The following is a 13757-nucleotide window of genomic DNA, read 5'->3' on the forward strand; positions in this document are numbered from 1 at the left end:
TGTGCATGCTGCTGGGGGGACTGGAGGAGGAAGATGGGGGGCGGGAGAGGCATCCCCAGTGCCCTACAGCAGAGGACGGGGGTGGGGGAGGGGCGGAGACCAATCAGATGTGGGGTTGGTGAGCTGTTAGAGGACTCCTTCCTCTCTTCCTTGGGCTGAAAGTGCTAAACTCAGCTCTGCAGGGGGGTCAAAGAGGCCAGTAGTCAGTGGTGGACTGGGGGCCCCCACACTTTTAGGAAGGGTTTCCCATCTACTGGAAATTTCTACAATATGGGTGCAAAAGAAAGAAACGAGTACTTTCCTCTAGCAGAGAAATTGAAACTCAAAGGGCAGATGAAGACTCATCAGCTAAAGCCAGTAACCATGGCAGTAGCTGGGAGTGGGTGAGGCACATAACACGACACGGGACAGAACCCTGGCTGTATTGTGTTCAGGCAGTGACAAACTCATCTGTGTAGTCATCATTCTGTCTCTTACATGCCAGCTTTCACACCAACAAGTGGGGGCCTGGGCAGTAAAGTGAATGTAGAGCCCCTGCCATCACGGGGTTGACAGTCTCGGGGAGGCGGTTACAGAACTGTGTAGGAAGGGTGCCCAGCCCGGCCTTGGAGTGGGGGCCCTGAAGTATGAGTAGAAAGGAGCTGGCCAAATGGAAAGCAGGGAGGGGTCAGGAGACCCTGCAGAGGGAAGGGCATGCGCAGTGGGGCCTCGCGGGGAGCAGGGAGCTTGTGAGGCTTGCAGGCCACCTCCCACCACCGTGCCCAGGAAGATACAGTTCGAGGCCCATCTCAGCCGAGAAGCCCGGTCTCTTGGCAGTTGGCCAACATCTGTGTGACCTGTGGTAGGCCGAGCTGAGCGCAGTTGCAGGGGCTATAAAACAGTGGTCCCCGTTCTTAAAATGGGAAGAGTGTGTCTGTGCGTCCGTCTGCCCCGTGACCAGAAGAGCCTGAGTCAGACCCTGAGTTGTTACAGTATCCATGGCACATCGGTCACACTAAACTCCAAGAATACTGACAAGTTTTGTCTTTGTCCTCCTCCTCCACTCACCTCCTCCCTGTGCCCTGGAGGAGCCGCCAGGGCTTCCTTCACTTGTTCCCAGGGCCCGATGTCGGAGGCCATGGAGCAGCCAGCCACGAGTCCTGGAAAGCCGAGGCCGGGAGAGGGTGGTGACAGCGGCACAGAGACGGGCACCTGCCAGGAGCTCCTGCACCGGCTGCGGGAGCTGGAGGTGGGGCACCGGGCGGCATGGGGGCGGCGGTGCTGGCCAGGACCCTGGGGAGCTTGGGTGGGCTTTGTGGATGTGGTGGCCCTTCCTCTTAGCCTGCCTCGCCAGGCTGGAGCAGAGCTCCTCTGAGAAGCCCTTTCTTTGCTCTGAACTCTCCAACCTGGGGCCAGCTTGGAAGAGGAGGCATGCACAGGGGTGGGCCTATCCCAACCCCCACACGTCTCTCGTCTTTACCCCTTTCTTCGCCACTTTTATGCCTGTGCTGATCTCGGAAAGGCATGGTCACAGAGCCCACAGGAAGAAGGATTTAGATGACCTAGGGCTCAGGAGTTGAACGACAAGGACATGGATCCCTAAACTAGGCTTTTTGCCAATTCTTTTTTCTTTTTTTTTTTTAATGTTTATTTATTTTTGAGAGAGCGTGAGCAGAGGAGGGGCAGAGAGAGAGGGGAACAGAAGATGGGAAATGGGCTTCTTGCTGACAGCAGCGAGCCTGATGCAGGACTCCAGCTCACAAACTGAAGTCAGACGCTCAACTGACTGAGCCACCCCAGGCACCCCTCTTTGCCATATTCTTAAGAACCTGCCCTCCTCTCTCCAGCCTCCTCTGCCCTCTCCCCAGGGAAATAAGGATTACTTTTTTTTTTTTTTAAGTTCATTTATTTTCAGAGAGAGAAAGAGCACACAAGCAGGAGAGAGGCAGAGAGAGAGGGAGAGGGAGAATTCCAAGCAGGCTCCATGCTATAAGTGCAAAACCCAACGTGGGGCTCAAACTCCGTGAACCATGAGATCATGACCTGAGCCAAAATCAAGAGTCAGACGCTCAACCAACTGAGCCACCCAGGCGCCCCAAATATTACTTTTGACACCTCCCAGCTTAAGTCCTCCTGGCCACTGTATCTCCCTGGCCCCTCCAACCTCACTGACTGAGGTTGGGGTTTACAGAAACCCAGCCATCTTAGCTCTGCCTTCCTGATGCCTATGGTCTGTCTCTGTAGGCCTCCCCATGGTAGAATCCAGTCAGAGCCAAGAACTGGGGCAGGGGTGTAGCTAGTAGTCTCCATGTCTCTCTTTCCTCCAAAAGGAATTTTCCCTGGCAGACAAATGACTCCATAGCCCTTTTTTGCCCTCTTCCTCCCGTAGGCAGAGAACTCGGCGCTTGCCCAGGCCAATGAAAACCAGCGGGAGACCTATGAGCGCTGTCTAGATGAGGTCTGTCGTGTCTCCATGGGGACTGATGCTGGGGGATATCGGGAGGCGGGGGGAGCACAGGTTGTCAATGCTCCAGGCAGAGGTTCATGGGCTGATGGCTCTGCATTGGGCTTTCTGTCCCCAGGTTGCCAACCACGTGGTACAGGCGCTGCTAAACCAAAAGGTAAGCAGCCATGGGAGACATTCTTACCCCTAAGCCCAGATGCCCTGGGGAGAGACCCTGGGTCCAGCAGGGGAAGTCCTTCCTGGGGACCCCTGAACCTACTCAGATAGGGGCTAGAGGAGGGAGCTTGGTGGAAATGGCCTATTGACCCTCCAACAAAGCCCCCTCTCCCCACCTCAGACAGGTCCATACTGTTCTACCTGGAGGCAGAGGAGGGCTAGGTAAGGCCAGGTCTCTGAGCTATGGTAACTTTGATTTGGGCTTGACTCTTTCCCTTATCCTGGCCCGAGCTGTTTTCTCCAGATTGTGATGGCCCTGACAGCAGTGTTAATATTGTGAGCACAAGGTGTCACCTAAATATTTACTCAAGTTCTGTGGGGACTTCTTGACTTATGAGCCACTCTGACCCCCAGGTCTTCCTCTGCCTTATATGGGCCTTTCTTTGATGTGTGGTTTCTAAGAGGCAGGGGGTTGGCTCCAGGGATGGGAAGGATGCCAAAGGGAATAGGATTTACCTCCCACCAAGGGTGGTAAACTTTAGGGAGTTTACCATCCCCAGACAATGTGACAGCTATACACATAGGCAGGCAGTCTCAGATCTCCATAGAAGGGGGCCGTGGGGGCAGAGCATGCCCAGCAGGAGTGCTGCCACTCTGATGAAGGAGACTGAGCTCATACCACTCGCCCTCTCCCTGCCACCCTCCCCTGGCCTCCTTGGGCGGTGGCAGGACCTGCGGGAGGAGTGCATCAAGCTGAAGAAGAGGGTGTTTGACCTGGAACGGCAGAACCAGATGCTCAGCGCCCTGTTCCAGCAGAAGCTCCAGCTGACAACAGGCTCCCTCCCCCAGGTGGGCACAAGCAATTCTCCTTCCCTCCTCCTACCTCAGCTCCTGCCTCTCCCAGCCCTACCATCATCACCTTCTTTTCTCCCAGCACCTGAAGAAGCAGGCCACAGCCATTCCCCTCCATTCTGGGGGCTGTGGCCGTCTGGGAAAGGCCCATCTGGCCTGATAGATCTGAGCCTTAGATGGGGACATGGGGAGACTCCCTGAGTCCCTTCATGCTTGGCTTTCCCCAGCCCCCCGGGTGCTCCTCGCCCAATTGGATGGCATCCTTTCTTATTGACAGACAAGGTTCTTGCTTGTTCCTGCCCTATGTGGGGAGATGGGTGGAGGCTGAAAATGCAATGATTTCAAGCTCCCAGGGGGCCCCTTTGGCCACTGCTTTGCTGCTTCTTGGCCAGGGGCAGGGGTGGGGCTGGGTGTAAGGCGCCCCGTGCTTAGTGTCACAGAGAGGTCAGGAAAGGCACTTCAGCCGGGTCATTCTGTGCGCATGCCTAGTTGTGAGTGCTCGCCCGCTGACACACAGGCATGTCCTCAACTGCTAGTCCCTGATTCTAGCCCTGGCACCTGGCTTACCTGGGAAAAGCAGAAGGCTACTAGGGGTGAATCCTGAACTCAGTTAAGATGTCCCTCGGGGTCGGTCTGTCAGTAGCCCCAAGGCCGGGGTGAGACGTGGGACTGGGAAGATCAGGAGCAGCTCCAGGGACCCGAGGTGAGCATCAGGTGTGAGGTCAGCCAGCACACCTCTAGCCTACCCCCAACCTTGACAAGGAGAGAAGCACCTTCTGTGTGTATCTGTCTGATGCACACCGGGCAGCCCTTGCCCCCCCACACCCTGAGCACGATGCCCCACGGCTCCTTGAGAAGCCTGGTCCCTGGCAGAGGCTTTTCATCACCATGGTCTTTTAGGAGCCTCTGTCCCTGCTCTAGAGTCCACCCTGGGATCCTAGAACCCAAACCACACTGGCCAAGCTCACCCTGTCCACACCTTTCTCGGTGACCAGTGATAACAGAGGTGTAGGTCATCCTTAAGTCACTGATTCCTTAAATGAAATCTGGGACCTCTTGGGGTTTGGGGCAATAGATCTATCTCCCCCAGCGGTAACATGACATAATGGAAAGAGCATGAACCTTGGCCTCAGAAACACTTGGATTGGGTCCCTGACTTAGCTAATTCTTAGTTATGTGACCCTGGGCAAATTACTTAACTTTCCGAACCCCAGTTTTTGTCTTATAAATGAGGTTCGAGATACCCACACTGCACGTCGTCGTAAAGATGAAATAAGATAATATATAGCGTTTGGCCCATAGTGGTAGTCAATAATCAGCAGCTCTTTTTCATTATCAGTGTCACTCTAAAGTTGTGCTTTGCTAGCATGAAAGCTCCACTGAGCAGATGTTAATTAAGCTCTTGCTGTGAGCAGCTCCTTTGCCGACACATGTATGGAACTGGACAGGGGTGTGGCCTGTGCAGAGCACATAAACCCTGAAGGCTGGGACTGCTTACAGACAGCCTTAGTACAGAGCAGAGTGTGACAGTACTGTCCAGGAGCCCAGAGGGGAGAGAGGCCAGCAGAGAAGGGACCTCAAGGAGGTAACATGGGACCCAGGCCTTGCTGGACAGGAGATTTAAAAAAAAGCACAGTTGGGGTTGAGAGAAGGGATACCCTGTGGAAGGAAGCACAGGGAAGCCTAGGCAGCAGCAGCTGTTCAGCTGGGCCGGAACAAAGGCTGTACGAAGGAGCAGCGAGTGAGAACCAGAGGTGGCATCGGGGAAGGTCCTGCAGGCTGGGCCCAGGATGCCGGCAGAGGAGTCCAGACTTGTCTTCTTAGGCAGTGGGCAGGAATCGGAGGCTTTGAGCAAAGATGCTTTGGATGAAAAAGAAGAAGATACTGTAGGCTACCTCGTGTGTCAGAGATTTGTAAAGGTACCAAACCGGGTCAGGGAGACAAATGCTAAGCAGCATCCAGGCCACAGCAGTAAGGATCTGGGCCGGAGCCGGCCGGCCAGAGGGGAAGCAGAGACGCCACAGAAGCGGGAGTTTTAAGCTGCCTCATGTCTAGTGGAGATGCCTAGGGGATGGAAATGACATTTTCAGGGACTGAGAGAGAAGTAACCTGTAATTAAGTAGTACCTTTGTCTTCCTCAGAGACCAGTCGGTGGGGACAGAGATGATAACTCCTGCCATCTCTTTTCTAGGACCCAGTGACAAATGCTTTTCCATTAGTCTTAGCCATCCCTGTGATGCTAGGGTCACAGGCAGTCAGAACAGGAAAGGGGCTTCGAGGCTGGCCCTCTCTGTAATCAGGGAGGAGGTCCTGCAGAAAAGCAGAGTGGTCCTGGGGCCGCCATGGGCACAGAGGTTAGGCCTGCCATTGCCATTGCCACTGCCTGTGGTTTCTCCACAGCCCGAGTAGTCCCGTCTCCCTGCCACCGGGCCTCACACTTCTTCATTCTATCTGTGCATCGTCTCCCAAGGCTCCTCTGACCAAGTGATAGGGACAGTGGTGAAAGCCACACTGTAGGTCAAGAGACATCCCTGAAGGAGCAGACTTGGAAGAATGTTCTCCTACCCTGGATGGGAAGTCCTAACTTCGTGAGGGGGCAAGGACCTGGGACAGACAAGGCCCTATGCTAACTCTGCCTCTCCCTGCAGATCCCACTTACCCCACTCCAGCCTCCATCAGAGCCACCAGCCTCTCCCTCCTTGAGCTCTGTCGAGGGACCGACCACCTCGCTGCCTCTGGGGCACTGTACTGGACAGAGAGAGGTAGGAGATCCGGGCACAGTGGTCGAGGGCTTCGCTGGCTGCAGACTCTTCAGTGGGTACTCCATTGCTGTTTCCTAAGGAGTTCCAGGGGAAGGGCTGCTTCCTGGGGCACAGATATGAGCCCTCGGCAGTCAGCCTTATACTAAGAACAAAATCCCACTGCCAGTGGCTAGCCTTGCAAACAAAGTTAGTTAGGTGTTAGTAAGACTTGTAGTTAACATTTCCCGAGCTTTTACCCTATGCCAGGCACTGTGCTGAACACCTGGATGTCATTTATCTTTTTTTTTTAATAATTTTTGGCATACGTTTATAATTTTTTTAATGTTTATTCATTTTTGAGATAGAAACAGAACGTGAGTGGGGGAGGGGCAGAGAGCGAGGGAGACACAGAATCTGAAGCAGGTTCTGGGCTCTGAGCTGTCAGCACAGAACCTGACACAGGGCTCGAACTTGTGAACCACAAGGTCATAACCTGAGCTGAAGTCAGATGCTGAACCAGCTGAGTCACCTAGGTGCCCCTTGGCATACATTTATAATTGTATACATACTTATTTATTCATGTCTAGAACTATTATGGACTTATTCTTTTGCATCCCTGGTCTCATTTATTTTATAAGGTTAATCATAGGGACCATCCCCTTTCATAGGTGATGCAGTGAAGCTTAGAAGTTAAGAAACTTGCTGAAGTTCATATGACTAGTGAAGCAGCAGACCTGGGACCTGAACCTACACAGTCTGGCTCCAGAGCCTTATCTAGTTAACCATGACACCAGGTGGACAAGGTCCAAGAAGGAGCCGGGCAGAAACAGGGAAGGGCTTGCAGTAGAGTTATCCCAGTTGCCTTCTCCACAGGGATCAGGTCAGCTGTCTGACCTGAGAAGGCCTGGGCTTGCCTGCAGTTACTGACTGAGGACTCGGCCCCAACACATCCCCTTCTATAGTTTCTGTGTTCTTTCTGGAGCCTGCAAAACAGGCCTCCCTCCCCTGGGGCAAACCTAGATAATCAGGGTTGTAGGGGTGTCAGCCCTGCTGACCCCAACAGCGGTGGGAAGTGGTGGAGGAGGGGGGTGCTGGAATCACCAGGAAGGGAGGTGGGGTACCCACCCAACCCCAAGGACACCAGGAAGAAGAGTTGGGGTAACCGGGGCTCAGTGACTCTGGAGGAAGCCGAGCTGTCCCATCCGAGAAGCTAGTAATTCCTTTTGCGACTCAGACAAAACCAGGCCGGCTCTGTCCCTGACATAGTCAGTTACTCCCAGCTCAGGTCCTGGGCCTGCACATGGCCTCCTCATCATGCCATTTCTCCCCGAAGGTGTGTTGGGAGCAGCAGCTGCGGCCAGGAGGCCCAGGACCCCCAGCCGCCCCGCCCCCAGCGCTGGATGCCCTGTCCCCTTTCCTTCGAAAGAAAGCCCAGATCCTGGAGGTGCTGAGAGCCCTGGAAGAGACGGACCCCTTGCTGCTTTGCTCACCTGCCACTCCCTGGCGGCCTCCAAGCGAGGGTCCTGGCTCCCCAGAGCCCATCAACGGCGAGCTGTGTGGCCCACCCCAGCCTGAACCCTCATCCTGGGCCCCCTACTTGCTACTAGGCCCTGGTAGCCTGGGAGGCCTGCTACACTGGGAGCGCCTCTTGGGGGGCCCAGGGGAGGAAGAGGGTGCTGGGCGGCCCTGGGGTCCTAGTAGAGTCTCCTCCCAGGCCCAAGGCACTGGCTCTGGGCCTCCCTGTGCCCCAGGCAGCAGTTCCTCTTCCTCCTCTGATGAGGCAGGTGACCCCAACGAGGCACCCAGCCCTGACACCCTGCTTGGAGCCCTAGCCCGCAAACAGCTGAACTTGGGCCAGCTCCTTGAGGACACAGAGTCTTACCTACAGGCCTTCTTGGCCGGGGCTGCAGGCCCACTCAGTGGGGACCAACCAGGTCCTGGGCAGCCATCTTCCCCAGACCAGGGGCCCCCACAGCTGTCCAAGTCCAAAGGCCTCCCCAAGTCAGCTTGGGGTGGGGGTACCCCAGAGGCCCACAGGCCAGGCTTTGGTGCTACCTCAGAGGGCCAGGGGCCCCTCCCCTTCCTCAGCATGTTCATGGGTGCAGGTGATGCCCCCCTGGGCTCTCGGCCTGGCCACCCCTACTCCTCATCTCAGGTGAAAAGCAAGCTCCAAATTGGCCCCCCTTCTCCTGGGGAAGCCCAGGGACCCCTTCTGCCCTCTCCAGCCAGAGGTCTCAAGTTTCTAAAGTTGCCTCCAGCCTCGGAGAAGGTGCCCAGCCCCGGAGGCCCCCAGCTCAGCCCCCAGCTTCCCCGGAACTCCCGAATTCCCTGTCGAAACAGCGGCTCAGACGGCAGCCCCTCCCCATTGCTGGCCCGCAGGGGTCTGGGTGGAGGAGAGCTGTCCCCGGAGGGGGCGCAGGCCCTGCCTACCAGTCCTTCACCCTGCTCCGCGGCCCTGGACTCTGCACAGTTGAGACCTCCCCAGCCAGCCTTGTCCACCACGCTGTCCCCGGGACCTGTGGTATCTCCCTGCTATGAGAACATCCTAGACCTTTCCCGGAGCACCTTTAGGGGACCTTCCCCAGAGCCACCTCCTTCCCCACTGCAGGTACCCACCTACCCACAATTAACTCTAGAGGTGCCACGGGCCCCTGAGGTCCTCAGAAGTCCTGGAGCTCCTCCCAGCCCTTGCCTCCCAGAATCCTGCTCCTATGGGAGTGCCCAGGAGAAGAGTTTGGACAAAGCAGGCTCAGAGTCTCCCCATCCTGGCCGCAGGACCCCAGGCAGCTCATCCAAGAAGCCCAGCCAGGGGGCAGGGCGGCGACCTGGGGATCCTGGCTACACACCTCTGCGGGACAGACTGGCAGCCCTAGGGAAACTGAAGACTGGCCCTGAGGGGCCAGAGAAAAACGGGGTGCCAGCCAGGCCTGGCACTGAGAAGTCCCGGGGAGCAGGGAGGTCAGGGGAGAGTGCTGGAGACATGGCACCCCCCGCCCCCAGGCCTCCCGAGGGGCCAGACGCCAAGGGGGCCTTGCGGGGGGCACTGGCCTTAGGCACAAACAGCCTGAAGCAGCAAGAACCTGGGCTCCTGGGGGACCCCGGGGCCCGAGTCTACTCCTCCCACTCCATGGGGGCCCGGGTGGACCTGGAGCCTGTCTCACCAAGGAGCTGCCTCACCAAAGTGGAGTTGGCCAAGAGCCGGCTGGCAGGGGCCCTGTGCCCCCAGGTACCCCGTGCCCCTGCCAAAGTGCCAGCCTCAGCCCCCAGCCTTGGCAAGCCCAATAAGAGCCCCCATGGCAGCCCTACAAAGCTGCCTTCCAAGTCACCCACCAAGGTGGTACCCCGACCTCTGGCCCCACCAACTACCAAGGAGCCCCCCAAGCCTGACAAGAGCAAGGGCCCACCTTGGGCAGAGTGTGGCAGCACTACCGCCCAGCCTACGTCCCCCGCGCCCAGCCCTGCTGACCCAAGCCAAGGCCCTGAGGGGCGGGCCCCACACTCCGCCATCGAGGAGAAGGTAATGAAGGGCATCGAGGAGAATGTGCTGCGGCTCCAGGGCCAGGAGCGGGCGCCAGGCGCTGAGGCCAAGCACCGCAACACCAGCAGCATCGCCAGCTGGTTTGGCCTTAAGAAGAGCAAGCTGCCAGCGCTGAACCGCCGCACAGAGACCGCCAAGAGCAAGGAGGGGGCCAGTGGGGGCTCCCCACTCCGGAAGGAAGTCAAGATGGAAGCCCGGAAGCTGGAGGCGGAGAGTCTCAACATCTCCAAGTTGATGGCTAAGGCGGAAGACCTACGCCGGGCACTGGAGGAGGAGAAGGCCTACCTGAGCAGCAGGGCCCGGCCCCGGGCCGGAGGGCCAGCGCCAGGACCAAGTACGGGGCTGGGGCAGGTGCAGGGCCAGCTGGCTGGCATGTACCAGGGCGCAGACACCTTCATGCAGCAGCTGCTCAACAGGTGAGGGCCTGGGACCAGTCAGCAGGTGCTCAGTGGCTGGGGGCGCTTTTCCATGGGCACACCTGGGGTTGCGACTGCTTTTCCTGAGAGCAAAAAGGGTTGGAGGTCAAGTAAAATGCCGCCGAAGTGTCTGGGAGTTCATGGTCTGGCCCAGAGGAAAGATGGGGTCTTGAATCAGAAGCCTGGGGTTTGTGCCCCCACTCCCCTTCTCTCTGGCTGTCTGATGTGGGACACGCTGGGCCCGTTTAAGAGGGGTTCACAGTCCACATTTCCTTAGATTTGTCTCCAATGCTGCCTGCGTGTGGTAGTTAAAGGGGCTGCTAGTTCCTAACCGTGGGCTGATAAAGGTCTTACTCTGGGATTTTCTATCCTATAGAACAAGGAGTGTCCCCTTCCCATCTTGCCCATTGGCACCTGCCACAGAGTCAGCAGCAGGAGCTGTGGTTCAGAGAAGGGGCCACCCCATCTTGGGATTGCTCCATCTGGGCCAGATGAGGCAGAATGTCCATAGGGGTTGGGTGCCAGGTGGGGTGCAGTTTGGACAGCAAGTGTGCTCAAGTTCAGCTGGGGCTGGCAAGATGTGTCCTGTGTGGACCAGGAAGTGACCAGTCTGCCATCTATTAGCAGTGTCCAGAGGTCTCTAGGCTCGGCCTTGTGTAACTTTGGGGAAGTCGTCTCGTGTCCCCTGCCCCTGCTGTTTCTCTGAGGTTTTCCCCAGGGTCTCCGCCTGTGCCCAGCATCAGGAGGAGTTGATGGAGGCAACCACCAGGGATATGTCCCCAATCCCAGGGGCAGGGGTCAGTGGGTATTCCACTAGGCCCGGCACCATTGGAGGGAGTGAGGTCAGCATGTCTGGGTAGACCCAAGCTTCCCTTTATCTCCGTCTGCACTGCTGCCTGTAGGGTGGATGGCAAGGAGCTGCCCCCCAAGAACTGGCGGGAGCCCAAACCAGAGTATGGCGATTTCCAGCCAGTGTCCTCTGACCCCAAGAACCCCTGGCCAGCCTGTGGGCCCCGAAATGGCCTGGTGGGACCTCTTCAGGGCTGCGGAAAACCTCCTGGAAAGGTAGGTTCTTGGGAGAGGGGCTAGGTATTGGGCCTAGAGGGTTCCCCGTCCCTGGGGCCTGGAAGCTGCTGGATGTACTCACGGTCGCTGCATGCTGGTGGACTGCAGACACTAGGACCCACAGTTCAGGGGTCCCAACGGCAGAACTTGGGGAGGGCTGTGGGTGAGGGTGGGAGGACTGGGTTCTGAGGTCTCCTGTACCGCACACAGCCGAGCAGCGAGCCGGGAAGGCGGGAAGAGATGCCCTCCGAGGACAGCCTGGCTGAGCCAGTGCCCACCTCACACTTCACAGGTCAGCAGGGTCAGGGGCCAAGGATGGGACCTCTTCCTCGCCCCCTGCCCACTTTACTCCTGTCCTGTCACTGTAGCAGGTGCCAGGCCCGGAGTGCCGTCGTGGTGCCAAGCACCAGATAGGCACCGGGGCTGCGCAGAACTAAACGCCTCCCTGCCCTTGGGGTACCTGGCCTGCCGTCCACACGTGTTTCTCCAAGCACAGGGGAGGTAGGGGGAGGGCTGGCAGGGATGACAGCCTGTTGGGCCAGGAGGGGCCCTGCCCAGGTGGGGAGCCTGGGCTGGGGCAGGACGCCAGAAGAAGGCAGAGGGGCTGAGCCCACAGCCTCACGTCCTTGACTTACCCTCCCCTCCCCAGCCTGTGGCTCCTTGACTCGAACCCTGGACAGTGGCATTGGGACCTTTCCACCCCCAGACCATGGCAGCAATGGGACCCCCAGCAAGAATCTTCCCAAGACAAAGCCACCACGGCTGGATCCCCCACCCGGAGTCCCCCCAGCTCGGCCCCCGCCCCTTACCAAAGTCCCCCGCCGCGCCCACACGCTGGAGCGTGAGGTGCCGGGCATAGAGGAACTGCTGGTGAGCGGGCGGCACCCTAGCATGCCAGCCTTCCCCGCTCTGCTCACTGCTGCTCCGGGCCACCGGGGCCATCAGGCCTGTCCTGACGGTGAGTGTCTGGGTAGAAGGGTGGGCCATCCCTGGAGCTTTACGCGCCACCATCCACCTTCCCTTTGTTGCCATGCAGATCCGTGTGAGGACCCAGGCCCTCCCCCTCCTGTCCAGCTGGCTAAGAACTGGACCTTCCCCAATGCGAGGGCAGCCGGCAGCTCCACTGACCCTTTCCTGTGCCCATCCCGACAATTGGAGGGGCTGCCCAGGACCCCCATGGTAAGCATGGCCAAAAGGAAAAGGGGGACGGGCCTGGAGGGCAGGAGGGATGATGTGGGGAGACCAGTCCCTGCAATGAGGTACAGCCCTGTCTTGGAAGCGGATGAAGGGTCAGCCGCATTGGATGCCCCTCTGGGCAGCCCACCCACCTGCCCCTTCTCACACCCTTCTTGGAGAAAGGGTTTATTTCCCTCCCCAGAACCTTGGCAGACCACGCTCAGTGGTGCCTCTAGCCCGCTTCCTCTGAAATGTGCCCCACCACGGTGAGCCCCACCTGCAGCACCCCATCAGTGGGCAGAGCCCAGCACCCCTTGGACTGGACCAGGAGGCGGAGGGACTTCCTCCTGAGCTTCCCTTCCTTTCCCAGGCCCTGCCCATGGACCGGAAGCAGAACCTGGAGCCCAGCCGTCCAGCCCCTGCACCCCAGGGCCCGACGTTTGGAGGTAGCCGCACGCCCAGCACATCGGACATGGGCGAGGAAGGGAGAGTGGCCAGTGGGGGCCCCCCAGGTCTGGAGACCTCAGAGTCTCTCAGTGACTCCCTCTACGACTCGCTCTCCTCCTGTGGGAGTCAGGGCTGAGGGGCTGCACCGCACTACGGTCCCTCTCTGGAGTTGGAGACCACCGACTGGACCAGCTCTCCTGGCGCCCCATCCCTCTGGGCCAGTGGGGCCCCTCCCTGCAGGGACCAAGGAGGCAGATGGAAAAGAAGATGAAGGGGGTCCCTGACACACCCCACTGCCCACTGCTGCTGTGGAGGGGATGACCGCTCTCAGCTCAGGGAGAGACCCCACCCTTGGTCCCTTCTCTCACCTGGAGTAAGGCTCTTCTCTGAGGGACCGGGGGTTCAAGGTGGCTGTGTCCCAGCCCCCAGCTCCCCCTTCAGGCTGAGCCATCTTGTGGTGCTGGGCTTCCTGCCCGCCAGCTGTGCCGTCTCTGCCCAACCTGGCTGCTCCCTGCCCTGGAGCCCCGCGGGCCCAGCCCAGAGTCCCCGTGCTGGTGGAGTTTGGGGGCGAAGGGTCAAGTTGCCTTCTCTCTCTGTCTGCCCTGGTCCTCCCTGCTGTCTGGATGGTGCTGCCCTCCCCCGCCCCATGTCTCTGGGGTCCGTCTGTCTGTCTTTTTGTTGTTTTTTTATATTAAAGCACCTGGCCCGGTCCCCATCCCCCATCCCCGCACTGCGGTTAATTTATCTGTCGTTAAGAACTCGGCTGCTCTGCTTCCAGCCTCTGCTTCTGCCCTATTCCTAATAAAATGTGGAGGCCCCTCCCTGCCCTGGACTCTGCTTTTTCTGTGGGAGGACTCGGGGATGGACAGGTGGGTGGAGGCTGCATGGGCAGCAGAATGAGAGACCCCAGGGACGTAGACTTT

At 58.5% G+C, this 13757-nt stretch overlaps 1 protein-coding gene across 7 annotated transcripts in view; it reads left to right on the top strand.

Moving 5' to 3' along the window:
- The window catches only part of NCKAP5L (NCK associated protein 5 like), a 32799-nt gene extending 19140 nt beyond the window's left edge, over nt 1-13659 (top strand). For 3 of the 7 annotated variants that reach the window (XM_086713449.1, XM_086713455.1, XM_086713451.1), the window contains 11 exons: nt 1068-1228; nt 2369-2437; nt 2562-2600; nt 3329-3448; nt 6100-6213; nt 7526-10146; nt 11049-11211; nt 11422-11503; nt 11861-12169; nt 12248-12390; nt 12758-13659. In XM_086713449.1, the coding sequence (XP_086569575.1) occupies nt 1068-1228; nt 2369-2437; nt 2562-2600; nt 3329-3448; nt 6100-6213; nt 7526-10146; nt 11049-11211; nt 11422-11503; nt 11861-12169; nt 12248-12390; nt 12758-12970 (4034 nt within the window). In that variant the 3' untranslated portion in view covers nt 12971-13659. Of the gene's footprint in view, nt 1-4; nt 1229-2368; nt 2438-2561; nt 2601-3328; nt 3449-6099; nt 6214-7525; nt 10147-11048; nt 11212-11421; nt 11504-11860; nt 12170-12247; nt 12391-12757 lie in introns of those variants that run through there. The other 4 variants (XM_086713450.1, XM_086713453.1, XM_086713452.1 and 1 more) reach the window with 2 other exon arrangements.
- The last annotated feature ends 98 nt before the right edge of the window (nt 13660-13757 follow it).

Source organism: Puma concolor, chromosome B4 (assembly GCF_028749965.1).
Source record: "Puma concolor isolate L17-30 chromosome B4, mPumCon1.1.hap2, whole genome shotgun sequence".
NCBI lineage: Eukaryota > Metazoa > Chordata > Mammalia > Carnivora > Felidae > Puma > Puma concolor.